This window comes from Carassius gibelio, chromosome B13 (assembly GCF_023724105.1).
Source record: "Carassius gibelio isolate Cgi1373 ecotype wild population from Czech Republic chromosome B13, carGib1.2-hapl.c, whole genome shotgun sequence".
Taxonomy (NCBI): Eukaryota; Metazoa; Chordata; class Actinopteri; order Cypriniformes; family Cyprinidae; genus Carassius; species Carassius gibelio.
Genome location: NC_068408.1, coordinates 3,914,132 through 3,939,905, shown reverse-complemented (window position 1 = coordinate 3,939,905; position 25,774 = coordinate 3,914,132). Strand labels below are relative to the sequence as shown.

At 36.7% G+C, this 25,774-nt stretch overlaps 2 protein-coding genes and 1 long non-coding RNA gene across 7 annotated transcripts in view; 1 reads left to right on the top strand and 2 right to left on the bottom strand.

Annotated features, from left to right (window-relative positions):
• The window catches only part of LOC127970416 (lutropin-choriogonadotropic hormone receptor), a 145,124-nt gene that overhangs the window by 55,088 nt on the left and 64,262 nt on the right, over window positions 1-25,774 (top strand). Inside the window, exons 4-5 of one of the 2 annotated variants that reach the window (XR_008156606.1) lie at window positions 23,792-24,044; window positions 24,407-24,899. The gene's annotated coding sequence lies outside the window, so the exon portion shown is untranslated. Of the gene's footprint in view, window positions 1-23,791; window positions 24,045-24,406; window positions 24,900-25,774 lie in introns of those variants that run through there. The other variant, XR_008156605.1, reaches the window with a different exon arrangement.
• On the bottom strand, window positions 4,789-22,308 carry LOC127970418 (bcl-2-like protein 11). The gene is made up of 4 exons (XM_052573003.1): window positions 21,958-22,308; window positions 19,968-20,245; window positions 17,325-17,458; window positions 4,789-7,672 (listed from the first exon to the last, which is right to left on the bottom strand). Exons 1-4 carry the CDS (start codon window positions 21,972-21,974, stop codon window positions 7,571-7,573), a joined length of 531 nt encoding a protein of 176 aa, XP_052428963.1. The 5' UTR covers window positions 21,975-22,308; the 3' UTR covers window positions 4,789-7,570.
• Window positions 23,250-25,774, bottom strand: part of LOC127970419 (uncharacterized) — a 47,787-nt gene continuing 45,262 nt past the window's right edge. For all 4 annotated transcript variants that reach the window (XR_008156609.1, XR_008156611.1, XR_008156610.1 and 1 more), the window contains one exon: window positions 23,250-23,955. This is a non-coding gene — a long non-coding RNA (uncharacterized LOC127970419). The remainder of the gene's footprint in view (window positions 23,956-25,774) is intronic.

The following is a 25,774-nucleotide window of genomic DNA, read 5'->3' as shown; positions in this document are numbered from 1 at the left end:
ATTAATCAAAAGCAGGCAAATCTGGTTCAGGTGAGAAACCTAAATTAAGTGTGGTGTAGATCTAAAAGTTTTTTCCTGTTTCTTAGCATTGGGGAGTGAAAGAAGCAATCTAGATATTTGTAGGAGTGTGACAGTAACTCAGCTGTTTTCAATACACTGTTGCTTTTCCAGTAACTAGCTGCTTTTAGCGACGGGGAAGCAGTGTAGCATGACATTTGTTGACTTTTGCGCACACCTTTACAGCCGAGTGAACTGTGGCGATAATCAAACCTGCTCTGCTGAAACATCCGCACATTTGTGGCTCTTGGAAGTCTCGCTTTTTCTAGGTAATTGGTTTGTAGTTTCTGCAGTAAAATACAGTGGCACTGCTGGGTTCCCAGCATGCTTTGTGGCTGGGGTACAAATCTAGCAAATATTTAATCTGATTGTTGCCATTATATTACCATAATAATGTGTGTTACCATGAGATTTATGTTCCAGAAAGTGTAGTGTCGGATTGCTGAAGGTTGTTTTCTTTTATTATGGTTTTTGCTGCTGACATTATGACATCAATAGAGTCATCTTTAATAAAACAAACATAAAAGATGGGAAGATGGCATATAATGTTTGTTTTGTTACATATAACCCGGCTATTACATATAACCCTAACCCTAACCCAAACATATAATATTTTGTTTAAATGCTGCTGCTACTTCATTTTTGTTGCACTTTTAAAACTAATCATTGTAAAATTACCATTTATGTTGGATTGCATTATTTGAAAGCTGTACATTTATTAAAATATTTCTCCCTCCTAAAAGGCTTCATTATAGTTAGCTATACACTAATAAATTTAGCTAACTACACTGTAAAAAATTTCTTGTTGTTTTTACAAAAACTTTTTGGCAGCTGTGGTTGCCAGAATAATTTAGTAAAAATACAGAAAACTGTAAACACATTTACGTCAAAAACTGTTAATTTTACAATATAAAGCTGTAATTTACAAACAAGAAAATGTGAATATAAACCAGTAAATTCAACAACACACAAAATTAAATCTGTTTTGTACCTTGAAAATACTGACAACCACCATAATAATAAAGATGGTACTGTATAAGAGAAAGCCACATGAAGTATCAAAGCTCATCACAAGTAGCTTCACCACAAGCAGAAGTATATATTAACATATAGAAGGTGCACATTTATGGAAACACAAAACACCATCATGGTAACACACGTGATACTTAAATAATGCAAAAAACTTTCATTAAGCAACAGAAGATGTAACATAAAGCTCAAATGTACATAACTGATAACAAGAACTATTTAAAAACATGATTATTTAAACAAAATACTTTCAAACGTGGAGTGTCACGCAGGGAATTCTGGGAATATCAGTTTACAGTTTTAGACTGTAAATTATACATTGATTTGTTCTTTTTTTACTTCTAAAAGCTGTATAATTAACATAATTTTACTGTAAATTTACATTAAATGCTTTGTTAGATCTTTTACAGTTTTTCCCTGTATATAGTACGGGAACTTACTGTTAACCTATTATCAGTTTTTTTTCCGTAGCGTTTTTACAAAATTTTACAGTTAAAATTACACTTATTTTTTACAGTGTACTTTTCCAGGGGTTTAGTTTGACTTTAGCTTGTAGCGTTAGAAAGTATGTTTCAAAGTGGTATCCATCTTTGGATAAAAGCTACGCAGAAAACTTTGACAGGAGCAAGATGGCAATTTATGTTTTTATTTATGAATTTGTTAAGGTGCTGTAAATTGAAGCACTACATATTCTATCATATTTCTACAATACTATATTGTTTTGTTTTATTGTAATTTTTTCCCCCATTAATACACATACTGTATCCATTGCATCTGATAGATTTTCTCAAACTCGAATTAGAGAAAATCCCAAATTTCCCAACTCGTAATAACACATGTGCAATGACATTAATGTGCATTTAATAAAAAACTAAATAAAACAATCTTTTTGACATGACTTGGACACACCATTACTGCTGACATTACAGCATAATATTAATATAAAGTTAAGATCTAAATAATTTTTATTTTTATAGCACTTTATAAAATACAGATTGTTTCAAAGCAACTTTAAAGTATTACACAGTAAAGTAAAATCAACGTTGCAAACATTTGCCTCACTTTTTTGAAGTTTGCAACATTGATTTTACTTGACTGTTTAGTAAAGCAATATCATAAAGCAGCATTTAAACAATACTATAACATATAATATAACATCTACAATATCAGCAAAATACAATAACATCTACAATATCCACAACATGCATATAATGACACCATTGTCTTGCTACTGCTGCTTTACTTGAATTAAGTGAATGATGAATGATGTGTATCATAGACACACCTGACAGGAAAAAAAATCTGCAAAGTACTGGAGATGAGGGTTTCTCCCAGGTGAGCTGATAAACATGTTAAGGTGTTTGCATGATGGAACTTCTTTATGTGAATGAAGTCAATAGAGGAAGACATATGTCTGGGGTCTAAACCACAATATCCTGAGCATATGGCCCCGTTCTGCACAAGGGTGAGCTGTGACAGCCAAACGCACCTGTGAGTGTGTCTCCTTCCAATGAAGACTGCAAATTTCCTGAAAGATGTGGTTTCACACTAAAGGGAAACCAACAATGAGCAGTGGCTGTGCTGGAACCCGCCGTGACGTTTGAGAACTGTGCAACGATGATGAATTCAGTTTAATGTCAAAGCAAACAGAATTTGCATCTGTTTGCTTTGAGTTACATCACACTTGACAGCACAGACACTCACTCAAAGTGCCGATGAATTATCTGACATTCAGATGAAATGAAGTGTGTGACATAATGTGAGTTTAAGAATTTATACTCTAACCATTGTGCACTAAGCACTTCCTCATGCCAAGAACATTAACAATAACAACAACAACAACAAAAAAGACACTCATGTAGTTCTTTTTTTGTTTTCCAGTGGGGAAGAAGAAAATCATGTTTGTCAAAGCTTTGTAGACTATACTGGTTGAAGTTTTTCAGATTTTATCTTGTGGAACCTGCATGATAAACAAATAAATGACTAAGCGTGATGTGAAATATTTGTGTGGTATGCAATAGTATAACATTTAAATAAAATGTAAAACATAAATTCAGTTATAATACGTGTTTTTTTATTATTGTTTTCAAAGCAACCCAAAAGTAAATAACAAGGAGTAATGTGAATAATCTATATTATCATCATATGTTTTACATTGCTATACTTATTAATTTTAAATAAGCATTTAAAGAGCACACAAAGTTTGTTAATGTAATTACAGACAATTTATTTATAACTTTAGGGTTGTCAAATTAGAAATATTAGTTTAAAAATGGCAGTTTATCTTGAGTTCAATGTTCCTCTCATGGTTAGCTGTGTTGAGAATCATTTGCATGGGAATGTTCCCTCATAGATCAATAAAGTGCTGCTTTTTAACCAGTGGTTGTGATGCAATTTGTTTTTAACTTGTTTGTGCACATTTTGATTGGTTAGAGGTAACAAATGCAATTAAAGGCTGTCTTTCACTTTACAAATGTGGGATAAAATATATTATATTGTGACATTAATGAGCAGTTTTATTCCCCTAAACTTCACCACATCAGCAGGTCGTGTCAGAGCATGGTTAATTGAGTCATGCTAAGTTAGACATAACTCGAACATTCTCAATAAATCCTTCCTCTTCAGTGCACGTGCAGTCATGTGACCACACCCTGATTGGCTGAGAGCAAACTATGGAATTATGTCACAGTTGATGCCAAGTTGTGGAAGGTACCGTACTTTCCATGTCCTGCTGAAGAGCACTGATAGGTCGCTCATTTGGAGGAAGAGAGACTTTCCAGATCTCACAAACAAATAAAGTCTTGTGTCGCAACATTGAGTTTTTCATGCAGGCTGTACAAAGTGTACCTAATCTAATGTGTAAATGGCTTTTAGTGATGTAACCCAAATGAATGGAACGATTTGATCAGTTATTGATTAAAAGTAATTGTTTGATTATGCATGACAAATTTCTTTACAGTGTGCAACTATGAATTTCCACATACTTAACTTGAATTTAACTTTAAGTTCAATTGCTGCTTTGAATTTTTAATCAGATCGTCTGTTCAATTTATTTAAAGTTAAATCATATTAAACTGACCTGTAGTTGAATCTTGTACAATATAATAAATTAAAATTGTTAAAATTGGTTAATTTGATGGTTAAAATGTTTTAAAACACGTTGACAACTTATTGATCAAATAAAATAGAACAATAAAGCATGCACATATATTAATGCTTTATGTATGTTATCTTATTGCAGAATGTATGATGAAAATGAAATTTTTGTTGTTTTTAAATAATTCAAGAATCACCCTGTATTGTCTTTTTTATTAAGGTGCATACTATTTTTGACAACATTTTAGGACTTGTTATCTTACATTTTATTTGATGATTCATTTTTAATACTAACTTAATCTTTAATTTCATATAAAGTACATTTGTGTACTTGTTTCACTCCGTCCAGTGCACAATATTTTGCACAATAATGACAATATTAATCATTTGCACAGTGTACGGTTCTTAAGATTTTCAGTCCCAAATGTTTATATTGAATTAATTTGAACTTCCTAGTGATACAAAAATGACTTTAATTTCTTTCATTGTGATTTACATGTGATGTTGATCCAATTACATTTCCTGCAGGGCATCATTAAAAACTTAAACCCATCAGTTTTAATAAAATCTGTGGATTAATGCTTATTAAAAGAGACAGACTCTGTATTTAGAAAGTTGAAAAAAGCGGCTTTTATTTACAGCAGTATTGCACAAATTAGCACAGAAATAGTTCAGTGCAAAATACAAAAAGATGCATTTAACAAACAAACAAACAGAAACAAATGATCATTGTGCTACAAATGTACTGGGTCCTGGGTGGCGTCAGATCGGGTGATGCGGGTGTTCAGTGCAACAGGACTGAAAAGACTCAGTCAGAGGTCCAGTGAGAAACACACAGGTTTGCCTGAAATTCGTGAGAAAAACAAAAACAGTTTGTTCTGGAATCAAAGGGCTGAAAAATGGGAATGCTGCTTAAATCTTTCAGCAAAGGCAAAGAATGAACACATGCAACATGACACAATGTAGTATGCATTGAAAAACGAGGTCTTTGGTTTGAATGGTAAACCTGGAACGGTAGACAAGCTAAACATTGTCATTTTGGCAAAGAGTAACAAACCGATATACAAACAAATGCATATGATAACACAGGGCCATGCATCTTCCACAAGTGGAATTGTCTAACCGACTTCCTAAACTTTCAGCAACACCTTTCATGGTAGGTAGTCAATACATCAGTTCATATTTAAATCTCTGTGACTTAAAAAAACACATCATTGTTATACCAACATACTTGATGACTCATCCCGAACCTTGTGCATTGATTACTGGAATACTGGGAGAACGGTAATAAAAGGCAAAGCCGGGAGGAGAATCTATAAGCTGAAGTAAAGAAGGAAAACTGGTTTGTTCAAGAAATCTACACAGGGGTATTTTCCTTAGTCCCTGAGACTGTTAAAGGTCATTTATTCAGGCCAGTTTATTAGACTCGGGGTAAGGCTGGAGTTAAACAATGGTTGTAATGTGTACACTACTAGTGGATATGGGCAAAGAATTAGAACGGCTGCAAATTTCAGTCCCAAATTTGGTGTTACCATAAACAATGTTTCTGTGAATAAAATCCTGATCTATCACCATTGTGCACTTGAGCAAGGCACTTAAACGCAGTTTCTTCCATGTGAATGATCACTTCGGAGGAAAGCTATTCCATATAAAACCCCTTGACCTAAACTATATTCACAAAACTAGTAATAAACACATGCTGTTTGAGCATTAATGGAATCATCAGTTACAAGCCCAAAATATCACTTATGCTCTCTAATAAAACCAAAACCGAAATACCAAATGTGGAATATTTATGTCAAAAAAACAAATACATCCATAGTAGTTACACATACTTAATATTTTTGCATGTCCGATTTGAATTATTAGTGACAGGAATTTGATAACACAAAACAATGCTTAAAATATGAGATTTAAGAGTGGTTCAGAAGACCTCTTCACATGACTCTCATCTTTAAACACTTTAAGCATAAAGCGGCACTGTGATCTTTGCAGGAAAAGTGTTGCAGATGGCAAAACGGCAAAGCTATTTTCTTGGCTTTCTGGGTAAGAACGGGGTAAAAAGTAAAAAAAAAAAATGGTTGGACAAATGTAGGTTCATAAGTATGTAACGTGATTTTAAAGTTCAGTGGCAAGTTCAAGTTAATATTATTTGAAATTATGTTAAAGCAATATCAACGGTTATAACTATGTGAAATAACACCTAAAGTTCACGGGCCAAAAAAGGTCTATTGCCTTTTGTTGCTCACACAGAAGTCACTTTCAAATCAAACAACTTTGGTTTGGTCGAAGCAGCGAATTTCGCTTTCTACCTTTTTCGCCCTGATGCAAAACTCTCAGTTGTGTGGATTCCTATAGAAATGACTGGATTTTTGCCACAAAATTTAAAGAGTCACCTTAAGGATGGGATCTTTTGGGAAGTAATTATTATTTTTGTCAATTTTCCTTGGCTCCAGTGCAAATCTGTAGCAGAAGTTTCTTCCAAATGGTTGCATCAGCCTCACACTAAAATGGAAAGTGGCAGCCATACTTTAACTAATACGAATTTCAGTATATCAGACTACTGCGTGAACATCATATAACCTAATTAATATTCAGGTCCCTCCTTTTTATAACAAAGGTATAGCTCAGTGCTTCAAAGTTTCCCGATGTATTGGGATTAACGTGAGTCATGTGAAAAAGTCTTTAAGTATCTGGCTTCAAAGTGAGAATGCGCTTCCGATGTAAAATCCAAGAAAAAGACGGAGTAAAGGTAATTCATCATTCAAACGTTATATGTCAAATTTCTATATATTGTTGATTGTTTCGGTCATGTCTTCAATTGCAATTTTATTAAAATCTAACTTCATTTTCTGTTTTGGGGTTTGTATTTGTATAGACTATTCAAACCAATCACAAGTGCAAACTTGGAGCCAATGAACACATGAGGGACAGGCAGAAACACTAACATCATCGCTTGACAAAATGTACAAATTAAATACAGTGGAAATAAATATAAAAGCAATAAAGAAAAAGACAGGGTAAAGACAAAAAAGAGAGATGTGTCAAGGGCAAACAGGCAAAGAAGGCACGTTTTCCACACTCCACATGGGCTTCAACAAAAACCTTCATGTCAACACAGCATGTAATGGCTCAGCTTTCCATGTGAACGCAGGAAATTCTGCTGTGAGTCAGTCAATGGATGGCCGAGGGTTCCAGATGTATGTATCCGTCCAAGTCTGCACATATCCCGCCAGGTCCAAAACTGTACGCCGTAACCCGGAGAGGTTGCGGAAGAGCAGCACTGCTGTTATTCCTCAATATGTACATATTTACAGTCATGTGGGGGGGGGGGTGATGTGTGATGCTACATGTCGGCTACGCGTCTGCTGGGTGTTCAATGTGTCAATCATCTCCTTCGCAGGAAAAACTGTACTACACGTCCAATAAGGTCATTCATCCACATGATGATGGCGTGTTCGTTGGGAGCATCGTTCCCGCCTGCACCGGCCTGTTTGGATGAGACAAAAAAAGGCATTTAATTGAGAATCATGTTATTAAAATCAAATAGTACAATGCTAATAGACAACTGCTGCTGAAAGCTAACAAGAAAAAGGCGCTGGATCCCCAATGTCCTTTAGGGATGGCAAATCCTGTCATGCAACTCAAAATTTCCGGTAATATTTTAAAAATAAGGACTGAAAGAGTCGTTAAAAGCGAAATGGTAGCATATTGTTTTTTTTAAAGCCTACGTTAAGCTTTTTTCTTCTGGTGACTGTATTTAAACTTCAAAATTCATGAGTTACAATTATCATAGAGATTATTTTGTTGGCCACAGAGCCTATTTTTTGCAGTAAGCCATAAACCAATGGAAAATCATATTGGCCTTTCATTGAGGGAACCAGAATTACTGCGTATGGCTGAGAGGTTGGCATACAAAAATACATTATCACTGTAGTGCTATATTGCATTTGTTTTCATTATATATATATATATATATATATATATATATATATATATATATATATATATATATATATATATATATATATATATATATACACACATTTACATAAAATACATTAAAGTACATAAAAATACATAGAGGTGTGACTCTAAATTGAGGGTTTAGCTTGAATAAAAGCACTTCCTTATGCTGCATTTCCTGAATGCTAAAATGCTTTTTTAGAAAAGGGGTTGAATTTGGAGCTAAATGCTAAAAATAATAGTGTTTACCTTACTAATCTACTATTTTTGGACACATATAAGCGCACGTACGCACTTGAGATCATTCTGACTCGCAGATCTTGCTAATCTTTACAGTAAAGAGCCGCCCAGGTAAGTCCTTCAGCATATACCGTGACACTCTGCACCATGTTGACACATGAAATACCATGGTTAGACCTTGATGTTTTGAGGGATTTACAGTATCTGTACGTCGGTCAGATCTACAACAAATGCAATACAGGAACTAGCAGCTGCCAGGTTATCCGGTGATCTCCAGGTCTGTGAGATTTGGCAGCGACTGACCTGAACCAGGTGGCCTCTTTCTGGCCTGCAGCTCTGCGCTGCGTTCACCCAGCGTGCTGAATGACTGCGATAAGCAGCGAGAGCATTTCCCCCAGGAGACTGGCAGGAACTCGTGAGGAAACGCACTCTACAAGCCAGAAAAAAAGACAATAAAAAAGCCTTTCCTTTAGAGAATGAAGGGAGGATGAAAAACAGCAGGCCGGGGCGTGACCCTCACCTCCAGGATAAGAATCTCCTCTCAGATGGCAACTATCAACAGGCCGGGTGAATCTCATAAAAACTGCTATTTCAGCTCACAATCTTAACACGAATGTTTCAAAATAATAAAATGATTTTTATAATTACTCAAATATATTATTTATATTATATAATTAGTAAAAAAATATTTAGAATATTTAGATAAACAATTAAAATAATTGTATCATAAATACAATTATATACAATATAAAACAGAGTAAAATAAGCAGTGAAATTATGTTAAGAAAGGTTTTAAAAGAGGCCTTTTATTTATGCCAAAATGTAATTAACTTCACAATTTCAATTTTATTCAAATATATATATATATGCTAATAATGTCACATAAAAAAACTAAATGTCACAAATGTTCCTGCTTTTTCTTTATGCAAAAATATAGTTTATTACTTTTTTTGGATTTTGGGGTGAAATGACCCATTTTATGAGATTCACCTGGCTATCACACACACATTCACTAATGAACTAAATCACTGAATCAAGGCAGGTGTGCGTCTATGAATACGTTCGACCTGCATGGGGTCTAAATTAGGCCCTGTCATAAAACACTTTCTTTGCAAACAAAGACAGAGAGTGAAAAAAACAGCTTTTAATTCATTAAATGCCCTGCCAAAAATCACAACGTGCCCAAGGAAGGACTGTGAATTCAGCCAGAGGAAACAGGTGAGGAGGAAGTGGAGTGAAATGGAGGGAGATTTTACACTGTGTTGTGTGTGTGTGTGGTTATAGAAGAGAATCATGAGTCAATGGGGCTGTGGTGCTTAAAGCGAACATGCTTCAAAGAGAAACGCTCGTTTCAAAAGCTGCATAATTTCACATGACGTTCATTTTGACTTGAGTGAGTCAACGCTAAACCACGCATCACTGCGAGTCAATGATTTACACAACAAAATAACTCTTGAGGTCACTGAGTTTAGGAGAACCGAATACAAGGGGCACTTCAGAGAGGAAGCAGTGCCACATATTGAGTTAAATATGCAGGAAGCGTGATCTGAAGAAGTGCTGTTTACTGATATGGGTTTTCAATGACCAGTAGCAATAAACAGAGATTAGGATTGCTGTTGCATGAAATAAAATGCGCTTATCAGGTAGGGGTGGGTGATTAATTCAAACATAATATTTAGCAATTATTATTTAAAAAGATTTAAATCAAGCTATCATTGTTTTGAATATTTTTACACTTCAACATTTTGACAATACACCAATGCTACAAAATGACAAAAATTCTGCTTCATGCATGAGACGCTGCACAAGACTAGATGGTCAAACATGTTCGTCAAGTGCATGATTACACAGAAAAACAATGGGAAAAGCAGTGCAGTGCAGTGCAATGAAAATCTGTAAAGAACTACTACTGTATGTTTGATATTTAATGTTTGCATGATAGTGACAGGCTAAAATCTGCTGATATATAATCGCATACTACTGGAGTTATACAGTACTTTGCCATTTTGAACTTGAACTGCCTTGACTTTTTGAGTTGACCTCTAAAACTGAATGGCTTCATTTTGGTTAATAAATATTTAGCATTTTCATTATTTCATAATATTTCTGTTTAAGAGAAGTTTATACAATAGTTGTCTTCATATTTAATGCACTTTTTCTGCAAAGATATTTTACACTTACTCCATGTTGACCACTTCTTGTGGGATAACACTTTATTTATTTTTTTTGCTATATCGCCCAGCACTAATATCAACTGCCCAATTCATAGCCTGTAGGGCAATTAACTTAAATACTTTTTAAATGTATGTATAATGTATAAATGCTGTACAAAGCCGAGCTATATTCACATTTTATATTTGGTCTGTTAGTCGGCATTTGCAAAAACCAATGGAACATTTTCAATTGCACTAAAGCATTTAACTGACATTTACAAAGGACAAATTATTGTTTTTATCTGACTGTAATCACACATTTGACATGAGTTACAAGCCCCTTAAGGATGGTAAAATTTTCAAACTGCTACAAACACAATCAGAATTCCAAGTCGGAACTTTCTGCTTTAAAATTTGGAGGGAGATTTAATGCTTCCATTAATTGGACACAGACAGGATGACCCTAAAACAGCCAAACAGCATCAGATTTATTGGTGTATCACTAGTTTACATAACCGTTCATATGCTGTTAAGAAAGCGCAGTTGTGTGTTGCATGCACAACTTAAGCAGGTCACGAAGAGGCTCTTGGTTGTGATGTGGTGAGTGTGTCTTCAAAACCAGCGTGACACTGCAGATCGAGTAAAATGACAGACGCGCATCCCTCTAATCAGGCACAATTAGCTTATTCACCGCTGCGGAAAAACCGTCTTATTACTATTTCAGCCCGGTTTGAGTCGACATATCAGCTCTCGCATCCTCCATCTGGGATCAATTGTGTCACTGTTAGCTTTAAAGGAGATCTTGACACAAAAGATGGTGTTTATCTAGAGTTCTATCTGTACTGTGGGACAGGGGGCAAACAGAGAGAGCGAACGGGAGAAGAAGAGTGGCATCCCTGACTCATCTCGCAGGGACAATAGAGTCTGGCATGGAAAAAAACTCTGCGACCACATGCAAGAAAAACAGAGCTGCCACAACTCAACGAAGCCAGAGCGCAGCAAAACAACCCTCACAGACTGTAGTGAGCTGCGAATACATTCACAGATGGTCGGTTTGCTATTGCCAGAGCTGGTAAAATGCATGTAATACAACACAAGGGCATGTGCTTTCAGTTGAAGTGGAGGAATAGCATGTGACAACCTGACGAAATCGAAAAACATGGAGCAACAAAGAAACTACTCCATATTAGCTGTGCGTCAGCCTGCAGTTACAGTGCAAAGACGTATGATGGAATGTGTTTTATTGTAAAAATCAGTGTAATGACATAAAAACATGAGAGGAAAGTACAAACAAATACAGAGGACCTTGTGAACAACATATTTGTGAAGCATTTTTTTAATGGTTTTAGTTAACTATAACAATGCATGAATAGTTGTATTTTTATTAACTAATCTTCACAACGATTGAAAAATAATGCAACAAATTTGTTTCTTAAAATAAAACCTTCATCTTAAAATTTAATTTAAAAGAAATTTCAAATTTATTAAAAATTATTTTTAAAAAATATTTTCATTATTTAATTTTATTATTAAAAATACTTAAAATTATTGTGATTTCTAAAGCCACAATAATTGAGACATTTTGTCATTCTAATCTAATTAACATCCAAAAAAAAGTTTTTTTTTTTTATTTCCCACCAAACTAAATAACAAAACATACTGAATGCACTGTACTTCTGACCTTTGCACATTTTCATCCATATCATATTAAATATAACATCTACAACGACAAAAGGCATGTTCACACCAAGAACAACAACTATAATGATACATATAACTATATTGGTGTTCACAATAGTATTCAGTGTAACATAAACATGTGCTGCAGTTTTGGCATCTGCTGCTTTAAGCTCAAGCTCTTTAAAGTCAGGTGGATTCTGATTGGCTGTCAATGATTTATTGTTCATAAAATCCCTCTGGATGTGATTCCAACAATATTGTTTCTTTGTGTTGTTTTCGTCGAATTTGAACAATTATCTTAAGGTCAACTGAAGCATCTTTATCTACTCCGTGAAGCATCCAGTGATTCATTCCAGCTGCGTTAGGAAGGACCGTTGAGGTTCTGACTTACTGCTAGTCACTCAAACTGCACTAACCCTCGGGGAGACAGTGAGTTTGCAGCATGTTCGGACATAAACGCATGCAATCATCTCCTGAGAGGTAGCCGCATGACTCAACAGAAACTTCACCAGCTACAATACTCTAGACTGTTCCAGTTCTCCAGGGAACAGGCCTGCAACAAAAGAGCATTGATGCGAAGAGCTGACAAAGGTCCGTCATGTGTGATTTTGCAGTGCGAGATGCAGACATTAGTGGTGCTGGAACAACAAGCAGCTCTGTGGCCAGACATCTGCTCTGCATTAGCGCGGTGCTTACTAACAGAGTGCTAGCATGTCACACCAGCACTCCTCCATCAGAGCCAGCGCTGGAGAACGCTGCACATCCAGGACAATTATAGAGCCTCCAATAAATCCCAGCTGAAGTTTCTGATTATCTTTTCTATTTATGAGAGGAACTTGAACGGAAAGCTCACACTGAGTTCTTGCGCCGCTGCATTTAATAAACCAGGCTGCCAAAAGAGATTTGATTGCTCAAGTCTTTCTTAATTTATTTTTTTATTGGTGCCAAGCATCATTATTAATATTCCTCATACTTACTGTTAGGGATTTATTCAAATCCCTAACACAAAGTGTTAGACGTTATTAGCCACAACTCATCCTAATACCTCAAATCGAGCGTCTTGAGTGGGAGAGGTGTGATATTGCTTTTCTAATGATTTGAAATTACAATTTTAGTCTGGCGAAGAATAAAATAAAACAAGCCAAAAAGTCTCCAATTTACAATGAATTGGGGACCGGGTCATATTTAGAGACTTGAGGAAATTATGTCCTTAAGCATAATTTTAATTTTGATGATTTCTAGAACTGGAAAGGGGGTGTAAATTTAATAATAATTATACAACTACATTAGCATTTCTAAAGAAATTTTATATATATTTTTTTTAGATATGCCAAGCTCTAAAACATTGAGTAGGAATTGTGAATAATAATGAAAAGTAGTAGTTGTATGTAGTTGGAACTCACTGGGACTTCAAATATTGTGGAAAACGGGGTCAGAAAGGTTGAAAACCACAGGTCTACATTATAATTTACTTAAGTTAAACACTATAAACCACTTCGCAACACCCAAGAAACCATTTTCAGTACTCTAGCAACCAGATAGCAGTGTCCTGAAATGAGCTTTACACAGACAAGAAAGCCTTTTTTTCATAAAGTCAAATGTTTAATGACATTATGGCATTTTCTATATTTTTACATTTTAAATGCGGAAATACTTCATTTAATTGACAATTTTTCCCAATCAGTTATTCCAAAAATCCCCATTTAGACGTCAACCAAATGTTGACACACACCGGAGCATCAAACTCCTGAAGGTTGAGATTCACTGGTCTACATTGTAGTTTACTTGCTACTTTCTATCAACCATTCAGTAACAACCTAGCAATCACATAGTAGCACAGAAGATACAACCCTTCATATTTTATTCCATTTATCAAGGAAGTCAATTGTTTAATTTAATAAAAATTTTATTTAATCCTACATCTCAAATGTGAAAGTTCTTCTATTCATTGACAGCTTTTCCAATCAGTTATTCCAAAATCTGCTGTACTGAGGTCAAACAAACATGATCTAAACAAACTAACACACGCAGGAGCATTAAAAACACAGACACGTGAGAAGAGAAACAAACAAAAGCGTGGAGTCCAACCCCTCCATTTGGAGTGCTGGCCGGCCGTTTCTCTCTGACCCTGACAGTGAGCGGCTCTCGCTCGGCCCGAGTGCGTCTCTATGGCGCTGAGGAGACTGACCCGCTGCATAATTAGAGCCCAGAGCCTAACCGCAGGGTAAACATAATGAAGCTGAGCTGTCCCAGACACATACAGTGCTGCCCTGCAACCCTCCCTCTTCTCTCTCGCTCTCTCTCTCTTTTCAGATGACCCCTCGGCCTATTAGAAACCCCACCAGGGCTATTAGTCTGAGTCTTTAAGAGAAGTGGGCGGTTTGGGGGGGGTTGGGATGAATTCTGCTCCTCCGGAGTCTTCTGAAACACAGCAGACTCTGTACGAGGCTGTTGTCACGCACACGCTCCTGTAATGTTAGGGCTGCTTGTTGGGATTCATTAAATAGATATAACATTCGAGTGGACTTGGCATCCGCTCTCAACTGTGCTTCAAGATTACTTTTGAGTTGTGCATTATATTACATTACATTTTATTATTTCAACATGTAAAATGACCAAATTTATACACCTGCAGTGCTTCCAAATGCTTTAAAATAAACCATTAAAATACACATAAGCTCAGAAAAGTTAACATCCTTGTTTCCTCAGAACTCTGAGTTTCCCACAGTTATGACTTTTTACCTGAGAATTCTGGGTTTACCTTTTTGCCATTCTTTCTTTCCTTTTAGAATTGAGTTTACATCCCTAAATTCTGACTTGTTTACCCAGAATTTTGAGCTGACACACCACACTTCTGGCTTTGTTTTTCTCTCTTAGAATTGAGTTTACATCCCAAAATTTCACAATTCTGAGTTTTTTTTTCTCAAAATTCTGACCTGGATGTACAAGGAAGCTTAAAAGTAACGTGAAAAAGTGATGTAAATTTTATTTAATTAAGAAATATAATATTATTATTAATAAGCTATAATTATTTTATAGCTATTTTCTTAATCTTTTACTTGTTTTTTTTGTTTTAAGCCTAAAGGTTTTTATTTTTTGTCTTTAAAATGGCCTTCTGGGGTGCTAAACCCAAACGTCTCCTCTGATTAGGCTACAGGGTGTGTCTGGAGAACCAGGCGAACACGACACATCCAGCAACAATGAATCACTGATGAATCAAGTGCACTTGTTAACAGCGAATGCGTCATGCAGCATTCTATATGAGCATATCTCTCTGAAAACATGTGATTGTTCTGGAAGGATATTATTTTAAGCAAATAAAAAAAACTTTGAAAACAAAACCAAGTTGCCACATGCATAGTGAAGTATAAGACATCGCTTAACAATCAAATGAAGAACAAATCCTATTTCTACTAGCATTCACAGGTTTGGGGGCAGTAAGATTTTATTTTTCAAATAATAATCAGCACTGATTTCAATATTAATAAATGTTTATTAAGGAGCAAATCAGCAAATTAGAATGATTTCTGAAGGATCATGTGACACCGGAGACTGGTGTAGTGATGCTGAAAATTCTGCTATTAAACAGCTATTTTAAATTGTAATATTTAAGTATTTTGATAAAATAAATGCAACTTTGGTGAGCACTTTTCAAAAACATTTTTTTTAAATCTTACCAAACTTCTAAATGGCTAGTGTATGAAAAAATGGTGTAAATGTATGTACGAAGATAGAAATGTATGAAAACAATGTCAGACTTTTGTTCACACACTTAACCCCTAAGTATGAGCAATAAATAGTAACTGTTGCCTTAACAAGCACCGCTAATAAATGTACCGTTGAGCTGTTTATGAGCACGTCTGGGCTCTTGCCTACAGGTATATCTTTCGAGAGGTTTGCAGCCAGGCCTTGCTCACTTGAACAATGACTAAGGTAATTTTACGCAGCAATAACCAGACAACGATAGCCGGAGTAGATAAGACTCTATTTGCATGCTGAGCTCCCAGAGATGACCTCAATCAAAACTCTGTCTCTTTACACTGCTACAGAGAGCGATATTTGCTACAAGAAGCTGGTCAACTTCAAATCCTCAAAGACGCCACATTTGCTAGTCGCTAATTTGAGAGCGTAAGATCTGACACAACATAATAAACACAAATACTACCAGACAGAACTGTGTCCAACTGGACAGCTGCCCAAACAGGAAGCATGACACCGTACTGGAGTCCAAGAGGTGAAAAGCACTAATTCTTCAACGGAGGTATTAATAATCTCAGATATAACCGATACAATAACAGAATTTTATCAGAGCCAGCAGCATCACCATACAGTGAAAACAAGTTTGGATGTTCAATAGATACCCAAAGGTGGACATACTGTACTGGCATGGCTATATTTGCATAAGGAATGCACATAAACACAACTTGAGTCATGCAGCCATGGACATTAATCTAACAAGGTCATATCTATATTATCTAATGTAATAATTGGTCATAAGTGCATGGCAATTGCAGTATGAATATTAAGCAGAATACTTGATGCTGATTTGATTTGACAAATTTCATATATAGTGGTGCTAATTTTAATATTACTCCGTATTACAACTGCATTATTTTTACTAATAAAATAAAATAAAATAAAATAAAAAGTGGGACTCAAAGAGGAATCATAAATCCCTTAATTAACAGTTCCTGGTGACTGTAGAATCTAGTAACTGAGAATGAGATGATGAAAGGCGAAAGTGTGAACACCATATCAAGCCTTGATTCTTGATGAAGAACCTTGATTTCTTGACTGCTGCCGAAGTGATGCAACATTTAGAAATACAAGTTATGAAAATAAAGCTGCCTTTACAAAGACAGAGTAAACATTTCCCTCATTAAGGCCCTGATCTGCAGAGACTTGCGATGCCGCTTTCGTATGCACGCTCCTCTCTGCAACACCTGATTTATACTCTGATATACGAGGGGGCGGCTTCCAAATGCGAATTCAAACCAGCTATCCTGGACAGACAAAGAAAGCTGTTGCTCTAGCGAGTGAAAATATTTCATCATCATCAATCTCCTGCACTTGATCCTATGGTGTCAACTCAATATTACTCACCCCGAGACAGTAGAGACGGTTGAACTCGTCTCCAATGCGCCGCAGCTCCCGAGCGACCGCCATCTCCGGCCCCATGGCTTCCACAGGTGCTGCCATCTGCACGTGCTGGTGGCTAGGTTCGTCAAACCATACCTCTGAGAAACACAAGCAAAATCAATTTTTAGACATTCAAACCTTAAATGATAGGAATGAGCTAAATATTTTGTATCCCTATATATATTTCACAATTTTATTAAATATATATTTGTAACATGCATTGTAATAATCCTTCTAAACATTTACAACTCCAGAAAATACTTTTTTATAGTGGTCACGATCCTGCAGAGTTTAGCTTCAGCCCTCATAAAAACTCGCCTGCCTGTATCTATCTAGTAATCCCGAACGAAGTTGCCTATCCCTGGTCTAAGTTATAAAATTTCGGCTAAAGATTTTGAAAACAAGCTTTTGTGTGCAGTTGAATTGTGAAGGCCAGGATTAAGAAGAATAATTCCTATTTAGAGACTTGAGGATGGAATTTAAACAAGCAGAAAAACAACTACAAATCAAGACATTTCTTATTTCAATTCATCCATCTACTGTTTTTCCTTCTTTCAAGAACCAGAGTCCACAATGTCTTCATACGGTCACACAGAAAGCCAGGATTAAGAATCCAAATTTCATGAAAAAATAAACACTCTTTGACTAGACACAAAAGTCATTTCAACACCATGCAAGACTTCTTGTCCTGTATATCGCATGCCATCGATTGGTGCCAACAACCACCTCTGCAACCTCTGGTTTGGTTTTTCCACAGCCATTATCATGATTTAATATTTGCTAACAGTGCTAGAATTCCACGTTGTCGGTTGTAAGGCTGTAGCTGAATGATAGCTGAGGTTATGAGGCGAAACGCTAATATCACCCAAATTCTTTCTGAACTCAAATTGATCTCGCACTATGACTCAAGCGAGAAGCCGTTTGACTGTTATTTCTCATGCTCAATCATATTAGGACCAATGGATACTCATTTCCTTTCACAACTCTGCTAAACCTATATGAACTGAACCAGACAACATCTCAAATATCATTCAGAGTTTCAGTCAACACTTTCTCCTCATTCTCTCAGGCCTTAACTACACTGTAACTACACCAACAACTTTACTACATCATCAACAACAACAACAACATTTCAAATGAAGACATCTAAATCAATACTGCAGCGGTCAGATGACTGTGTGTGCGCTCAGTTCTGGCTTTGTTTATCACCACGTCTTTATTTATCTTTGGACAAAATAAGACGTCTGACCCATAAGAGGTGCTCAGAAAGGGCAGAGTTCATACGTGTAAATTCAAGACCTTGTGCCAGCACAATGCAGCAGCTAAAGGTATAAACAAGAGGCCACTGGTAGAGGAACTCTCCTGTCGAGAAAGCAACAGATGAGAGCCCTGATAAGTTATTGTTGTTTCTCTTCGCCATTAAGAGTGGCTACAGGAAGACAATTATCACCATCTCATATCTCCAGGCTCTCAATAGGGAAAACAGAGATGGTTGGATCTCGTGTCTAGACTTCACAAAAGACAGGCTAGTCTATTTTGACTGCATGCACTAAGGCTGAGTCTCTGACTGCTTTCTTGAGGCCTCGGTGACAGTGAAGGTAAACAAGAAGACAACAGGCAAATCAGCCCACTGTGTCTGAGGCATTATGAGAAGATGGGTCACATGCTGTGGTCATGCGTCTCAGGTGCGCCGGGTTTGCAAGATATTGTGAATGAACCAAGCTGAGGGTGCATGCTTTAGAATACATAATGCAGCGAACAATCTGATGTTAACAGAGAGGAAATGCAGGTTGCTTCTTTTAGAGCAGCTTTCACAAAGACAAATGATTCGACTTGGCTTTAGGCAGATCTGTGCTGCTTCTAAATGAGAAGAACATGCTTTCTGGAAGAGATTTTCGAGACAAGTGCACTGCCAAGCATCAAAACATTATGCTTATCATTGTGCTAATGTGGAAAACTGAGAGCCAAGTTAAACATCCAAAGCACTTACATGGATGACATTCATAAACAGTGAGATGTAGCTATATTCGTATTTTTATATGCACCTTTATTTCACCTGTACAATCTGTCATTGTCTATTTGGATAGTCTAGTTTTGTTTATTTTTACTTCACAGACCCAGCGACCCCGCCCCCCCCCCCTCCTCTATTCAGATCCCCAACATGTATAAAATAGCTAGATTTTATTTGCCAACATTTTCTAATGTCTTTGATTAACATGCTTATTATATAACTAATGTATTACATTTTCACTACTACACGTTTTTTAAGAAAATCTATGATTTATATATCTGTCCACTGACCCCCAGGGGCCCAAAACCACATTGACCCTTGACCTTGGGAATAAAGCCTCGTTTTAGACGTTTTTACGCCATAAAAATGATCCAAAATCAATAATTATAAATTATTAATTTCGTCAAAACATTGAAGAGCGCGCGTGATTCAAAGCTCAGTCACACAAAGGCGGGAAAACCTGCAATTTGAAATGATCCAATTCTTAACGGACTAATCCACTGAGAGAAATCGTTAGGATGCCTCGCTGTTTGTCGCGTCAGTGTCGTGTTTACACACCACAAAATAGAGCCTTTTTTTCTCCAGTGGGCTCTTACCATCATTTTGGTCGTCTTGCGCTTCGGAAATATTGGGCATTAGCGGGGAACTTGGCACAGAATCGCTGTCGACGGAAAAATAGCCACTAGATGACCTGGAGAAGGATCGGGACATCGGTGACCTCAACTGGTGACTATTCGACATGGCATTCCCTCCCCTTAACGGGTCCCCATCGCTCGGCTGAGGGAAGTCAAAGTGTTCGGTGCGCAAGACAGCTCCGCCACCGGCTCTCTCTCCGCCTCCCCGCGAGGCCGGGCCGTTAGCCAGCGTTTGCTCTCTGCAGAACAAACAAAACAATCATTACTGTCTTTTGCAAGCGATTCGAAGAGGAATTGTGTGGGTTGTCGGCAGGGGGGGTTTGAATTTCCAGTCTATTTCGTGACGATTCGCACGCGCTTGAAAACTCTGCTGGCATAACCGGCGAAGTGCGTCACAGACGAGCTCCACTTCAACTTCCTATTTCTTCCTTACAGCAAAACAGTCAACATGTTGGGATAGAACTCGAGAACGCGCGAGGGCGTCGCGTCGAAAAACGCACGGCTCTTCGAGATCGCGCTTATAGCGGAATCTAACGTACACGCGTTCGACTTTGTTTAATCGTTCTGGTCTAGACGGGTTCATTATGTCGCGCTTTTTAAAATGAAAACACATCTCGCAGTTCTCCGTAAACCAGTTCAGCTTCGTCAGTCATGCCGGTTTGTACAAACCGCGGAACAACCATGACAAAACAGCAGGGAATACAGAAATAAAACACCAAACAATTACTTACACGCTAAAATAAAAATAGAACAAACTCCTTCAATGATGTTGTAGTATCACGTAATGTACCGCTGGATTTGCTGCCCCTTGCACTTGTTAGTAAGTACTTTATAGTCCGTAGGAGCTGCGCGAGTTAGAAACACGCACGCGACTGGATCGCAGTTGCGTTCTTCGGTTTTCTTTATATCTTGCTTCGATGTCTCTTGTCAGCGAGTTGTAAAGTCAGTATTTTACTGACAGTAATGAATAATGTACTGTACGTGCGGGGAGTCTGACGCAACGCGATCGCGACGCCTTACTTTCTTTCTTTAATTTCACCTGTTGTGCTCCATATTCTACTATCATCCCTCGGTTCTGAACGATTTATTTTCAAGGAGAGCGCGGCGGCGAAATAATATGCGAACCAAAACAAAGTTTCCAATAATAGGAGCGCGTCGACGCCTCCAAGTGTTCAGACAGCAAACAATAGCGGACAAAGTTGTGCGAGTATCAGTCTAACAGACCGACAGATTAGACGATAGTTAAAAATAAATAAACAGTAATAATAAAAAATAGGCTACATATCGAACGGCACGTTTTAATTCGCCACTGTTTCCAGCCGGGAACATTTCGAGTCATATTTCGACAGTAAAGCGCGAATAAATATATATTTTACACACGTTGGTAGAGTATCGCCTGGCGTACATCTGTAGAACTTCAACAACAACCGCAGGTTTTCATCGTATTCGGACTTACTTTTCAGTGGATGACGGAAAAGAAAACAAAGCAAGCATGTGCATGGCGTTACCAAATGCAAACAGTTAAATAATTCACTCTGGTTAAATGTCAGCACGTATGGACCACCGCGGGGAGTGGACTCCTCAACTTCATCTCAACTTTTATTGTCTTTGCGACATTGTTTGGCTGGACGCTATGTAAAACGCGCATCTGAAGTTTCACTTTTTTCCCCCTCGCCGCCGCGCGCAACTTTGTTTTTTGCGCGTTATGCTTCGCTGGCATAAAATGTCAACACGAAAAATAATCCAAGGTGATCTTGACAAATGTCCTATTTTATTAAACCGCTTTACTGATTTTAAATCTCGGCGATCAGATACCATAACGCGTAAATTATTTACATGCTATCCCTTCTGAAAGACAATGTTGTGCAAAAAATAAAAAAGTGCAAAAAAAGTTGTCCTAAAGAAAGCCGGTTGTATGTACAGTATGTTCGATACGCGCGCATGAACTCACCTGGACGTGTCAGACATATCCGCTGCGGCAAAATCGCGTTAACGCATCATCTTAGCGATAGACAACAAAACGAAGGGTAAATTTCGAAATATCCAGAGAATAAAAAAAGTGGAAATAGTAAAGCACAATTCCAACAGCAGGCAAATCGATGACTCGAAATCTCTCGATGTGTTTGTTTCGCTTAGAGCAGCTGTCAGATAATATCCTATGTGAAAAATGTCCACAGGATTGTTTTGAATTGTCTCTTTTGTCTTGGTGTCTTCTTCTCAAGTACACTTCCTCGCCGAGGCTCACTCTCTCGTCTGCTGCGCAGAGAGAGCAAGTTGTTCTTGTGTCTGTATTACTGAAGTGAACCCTCACAGTAAAGCGGATAAGCCACGCCCACGTGGGATGGGCTTGTGATGGTCAAACCCACTGGGCTGGGATCTTCTCAAACCACACCATCAGACTCTAAATGTACAAACACTTTAGATTAAACTAAAACAAAAGCACCATAGTTCTTCTTTTGCACGGGCTAGTCTCTTCTGTGGTATATGTCATGTACAGTCAGGTTGAATAATGTTTGATCACAAGTCACAAGTGAATCATGCATTTTGAAACAATGTCATGTTGCTTGCTGCATGCAAAACCAGATTTACAATTGCCAAACTTAATATTTGGTGCACATTTTATTATGTTTTAATGAAAATAACAGATTATAGACCGAGCATTTTATCTAAATTGTTTACCTTTATTTGGCTCAAATGGTAAATAAAGGTAAATGTATGGCAGTTGATAATGGCATTACAAACTATAGCAGCTGAGCTGTAATAAATTATCATCTGTCCAACATACTATTGTGGTTACTGTTACTCAGTGTATGTGCAATTGGATAAATGTTTAATATCTGTGCGTCATGTGATGACTTATTTTATTTGGGCTTTCTCAACTCAGTATTTAACAAAAAACTGCTGCTTTGCACTTCTTAATGCTGTTACCTCTGTAAGTGCAAGATGTTTAGTGTGTTTGGAGCATTTTGATTCTGTTTCGGCTGGTTTCATTTGAAATGATTTCACCTTAAATAACTGAAAAATTAAGAGGGGGGGGGGGGGTTAGAACCTCTATGATAGACATAATGTGCAACTTGTATAACTGAAATTCCCGTCACACACTCTTAAAAAAAAAATAAAGGTTCTTCGTTGGCACTGGAGAGTTTTTAACATCCATTGAACAGAAGATTTTTTTTTATAGCGTAATAAGGTTCTTTTAGATGTTTTTCCCACTTAGGAAAAATAATTATTATAAAAAAAAAATTCAATGAAAGGTTCTTTATTGGCATCTTTGCTTACATGAAGAATCTTAACAGAGCAAATAAAGTGTAATGATATTAAGAAACAAAATATTCTTCCGCCAAACAATGTAGTTCCTCAGAAACCATTGTGGTTCCAACAAAGTAGTTGCTGAGCAACATACAAATGTAAACAAAGGTGTATGTTTGTAGAGTAATTTACAACAGCTTCGAACTTGGCTCAACCAATCAGAATCAAGGACCGGAACTATCCGAAAGGTTCTTTTCTGGAACTCAGAATGGTTCTTCTGCGGCATTGTTGCAAACCCGTCCCTTTGAAACCTTTCTTATTAAGAGTGAACAAGTAAAAATAGTGTAATGCCCATAGTATATTTAAATGAAGGCCTTGGTCATTAGCAGCAAGTTCTACCATTCACGTGCTTAATCATAAAACCCTCCAATTAGCCCATCATCACTACGACCCAGTGTGAAAGAACATCAGGAAACCTGATGTCACTCCATCATTCTTCCTCATCCTCATAAAGTCATGTTCATTCTCTTTTATAGAGCATAGACTGTGGTTGGGTGCTGCTGGGGTACTGTGGGCCCATTCGGCCCTGGGATTGTCGACTCCAGCGATAGGAGCCTGGACGCAGGAGGATGGGATGTCCTGGACCATCATCGACCATCTTCAGCGCATCATCCTTCACCGATCTGCACAGCCCCAAAAGCTTCAAAACAAGCAGACCACAGTCACATGAGCATTAATGCAGCGATTACCAAACTATATCATTATACGACTGGATGTTTTGAAGAAAATGTGAGTAGAGCTTGCCCAATGAGAAACCACAGACAGTCACCCCCCATAATAAGTTGCACAATTTTTCATTTATGTCTATAACACAAACTCTGAGAGACATGCACATTTATAAATGGGGTTAAGGATTTAACCCTTAAGTATGATCAGTAGCAAACACCACTAATGATATTTGACACTAGAAAATTTCTTAATCACAACTACACTGAGGAAGAAATAAAAACAATTACAAAGGCACATAATTTGAAATACTGAAGTAGAAAAGCTGAATTAGGATTTTCTTGTAAAACACACTCCAATAATCATTTATTAAAAACTTCTAATTATAATTTCTACAAGGTATTAGACAACTTTTTTTTTTACAGGAAATAAAAACCATTACCATTCCCCTTCCATAATAGCACCCTCTGGTGGATATTTACACTGAAAACTTAGAATTTCTTAAAGTTCCATTTCCCAGTTTGCTCCATTGGATGAATTGTGTGTGGTTTGAGCGGAGACCTTGATGTGTGAGAATACAGTCAGACTGTCATGAGGGTCAAGCCAACAGGAATGAGACAACTGAAGATCACCGTAACGTGATAAAAGACAGAAATGACTCACTATAGCCAATGTTTTGAGCAGAACCACAGCATGCTGGATCAGATGATATACTGACTGTATCAAAAGTTTGACATTACTGTATTTACTGTAACATTGAGTTATTCAAATACATAACATAGGGATAAATTCCATAGATCTACATTACTGTGTAAGTTTTTTTTTTTTAGTTTTTGAAGAGTTTTTCTGCTCACCAAGGCTGCATTTATTTGATGAAAAATACAATAAAAACAGTAATACTGTGAAATATTATTAAAATTTTTAATTTCAATTTATTTTGAAATGTAACTTATTCCTGTGATGTACAAGCAAAATTTTCAGTCTTCAGTGACACATGATCCTCTAGAAATTATTATAATATATGGATTTGCTGCACAAGAAACATTTTTATTATTATTATTATTACAGTTGAAAACAGTCATGCTGTTAAATGTATTTTTGTGGAAACTGTGTATATATATATATATATATATATATATATATATATATATATATGTGTGTGTGTGTGTGTACAGTATGTGTATATATATATAAATAATTCGGAATTAATTGATGAATAGAAAGTTCAAAAGAACATAATTTATTTGAAATAGAATCTTTTGTAACATTATGAATCTTTACTGTTACATTTGATCAATTTAATGCATCCTAGCGGAATAAAATGATTAATTTCTTTCTTTGAGAATAATTAAATAATCTTAATGACTCCAAACCTTTGAACAGTATTATCACACAGGCCCGGACTATTTCATGAAAGTTCAAAAATGGTGAAAAAGGAAACTGAAAGTTACAACTCGAACGCCTAAAAAACTAAACTTTCCCTCAGAGATAAATAAGCATATATACATTTTGATGATGAACAAATAAAAAGTTCATGCTCATGTTATTATCTAACCTGATGGATCCAGAACACAGGCGTAGTTGCTTAAAAATAAGACTAAAACTATTCAAAGTGATAATAAAATTGGAATTAAATAGGGGAAAATCACAATCACACTATTCATCTCCCATCGTTGCTTCATTCGTGAGGTGTCACACTGATTCCACAGACATCCTGCATGAGTCACAGAACCTGCTCTTTTCTCCCACATCGCCTGACAAAGAGTTAATTTATCGTCCTGACACTTTGGCTC

Coding starts and splice junctions, on each gene's coding strand:
- LOC127970418 (XM_052573003.1), bottom strand. Junction 17,459..19,967: donor GCAAGACGACCAAAATGATG/GTAAGAGCCCAC, acceptor TGTGTTTCTCAG/AGGTATGGTTTGACGAACCT. Junction 7,673..17,324: donor ACCGTCTCTACTGTCTCGGG/GTGAGTAATATT, acceptor TCATCCAAACAG/GCCGGTGCAGGCGGGAACGA.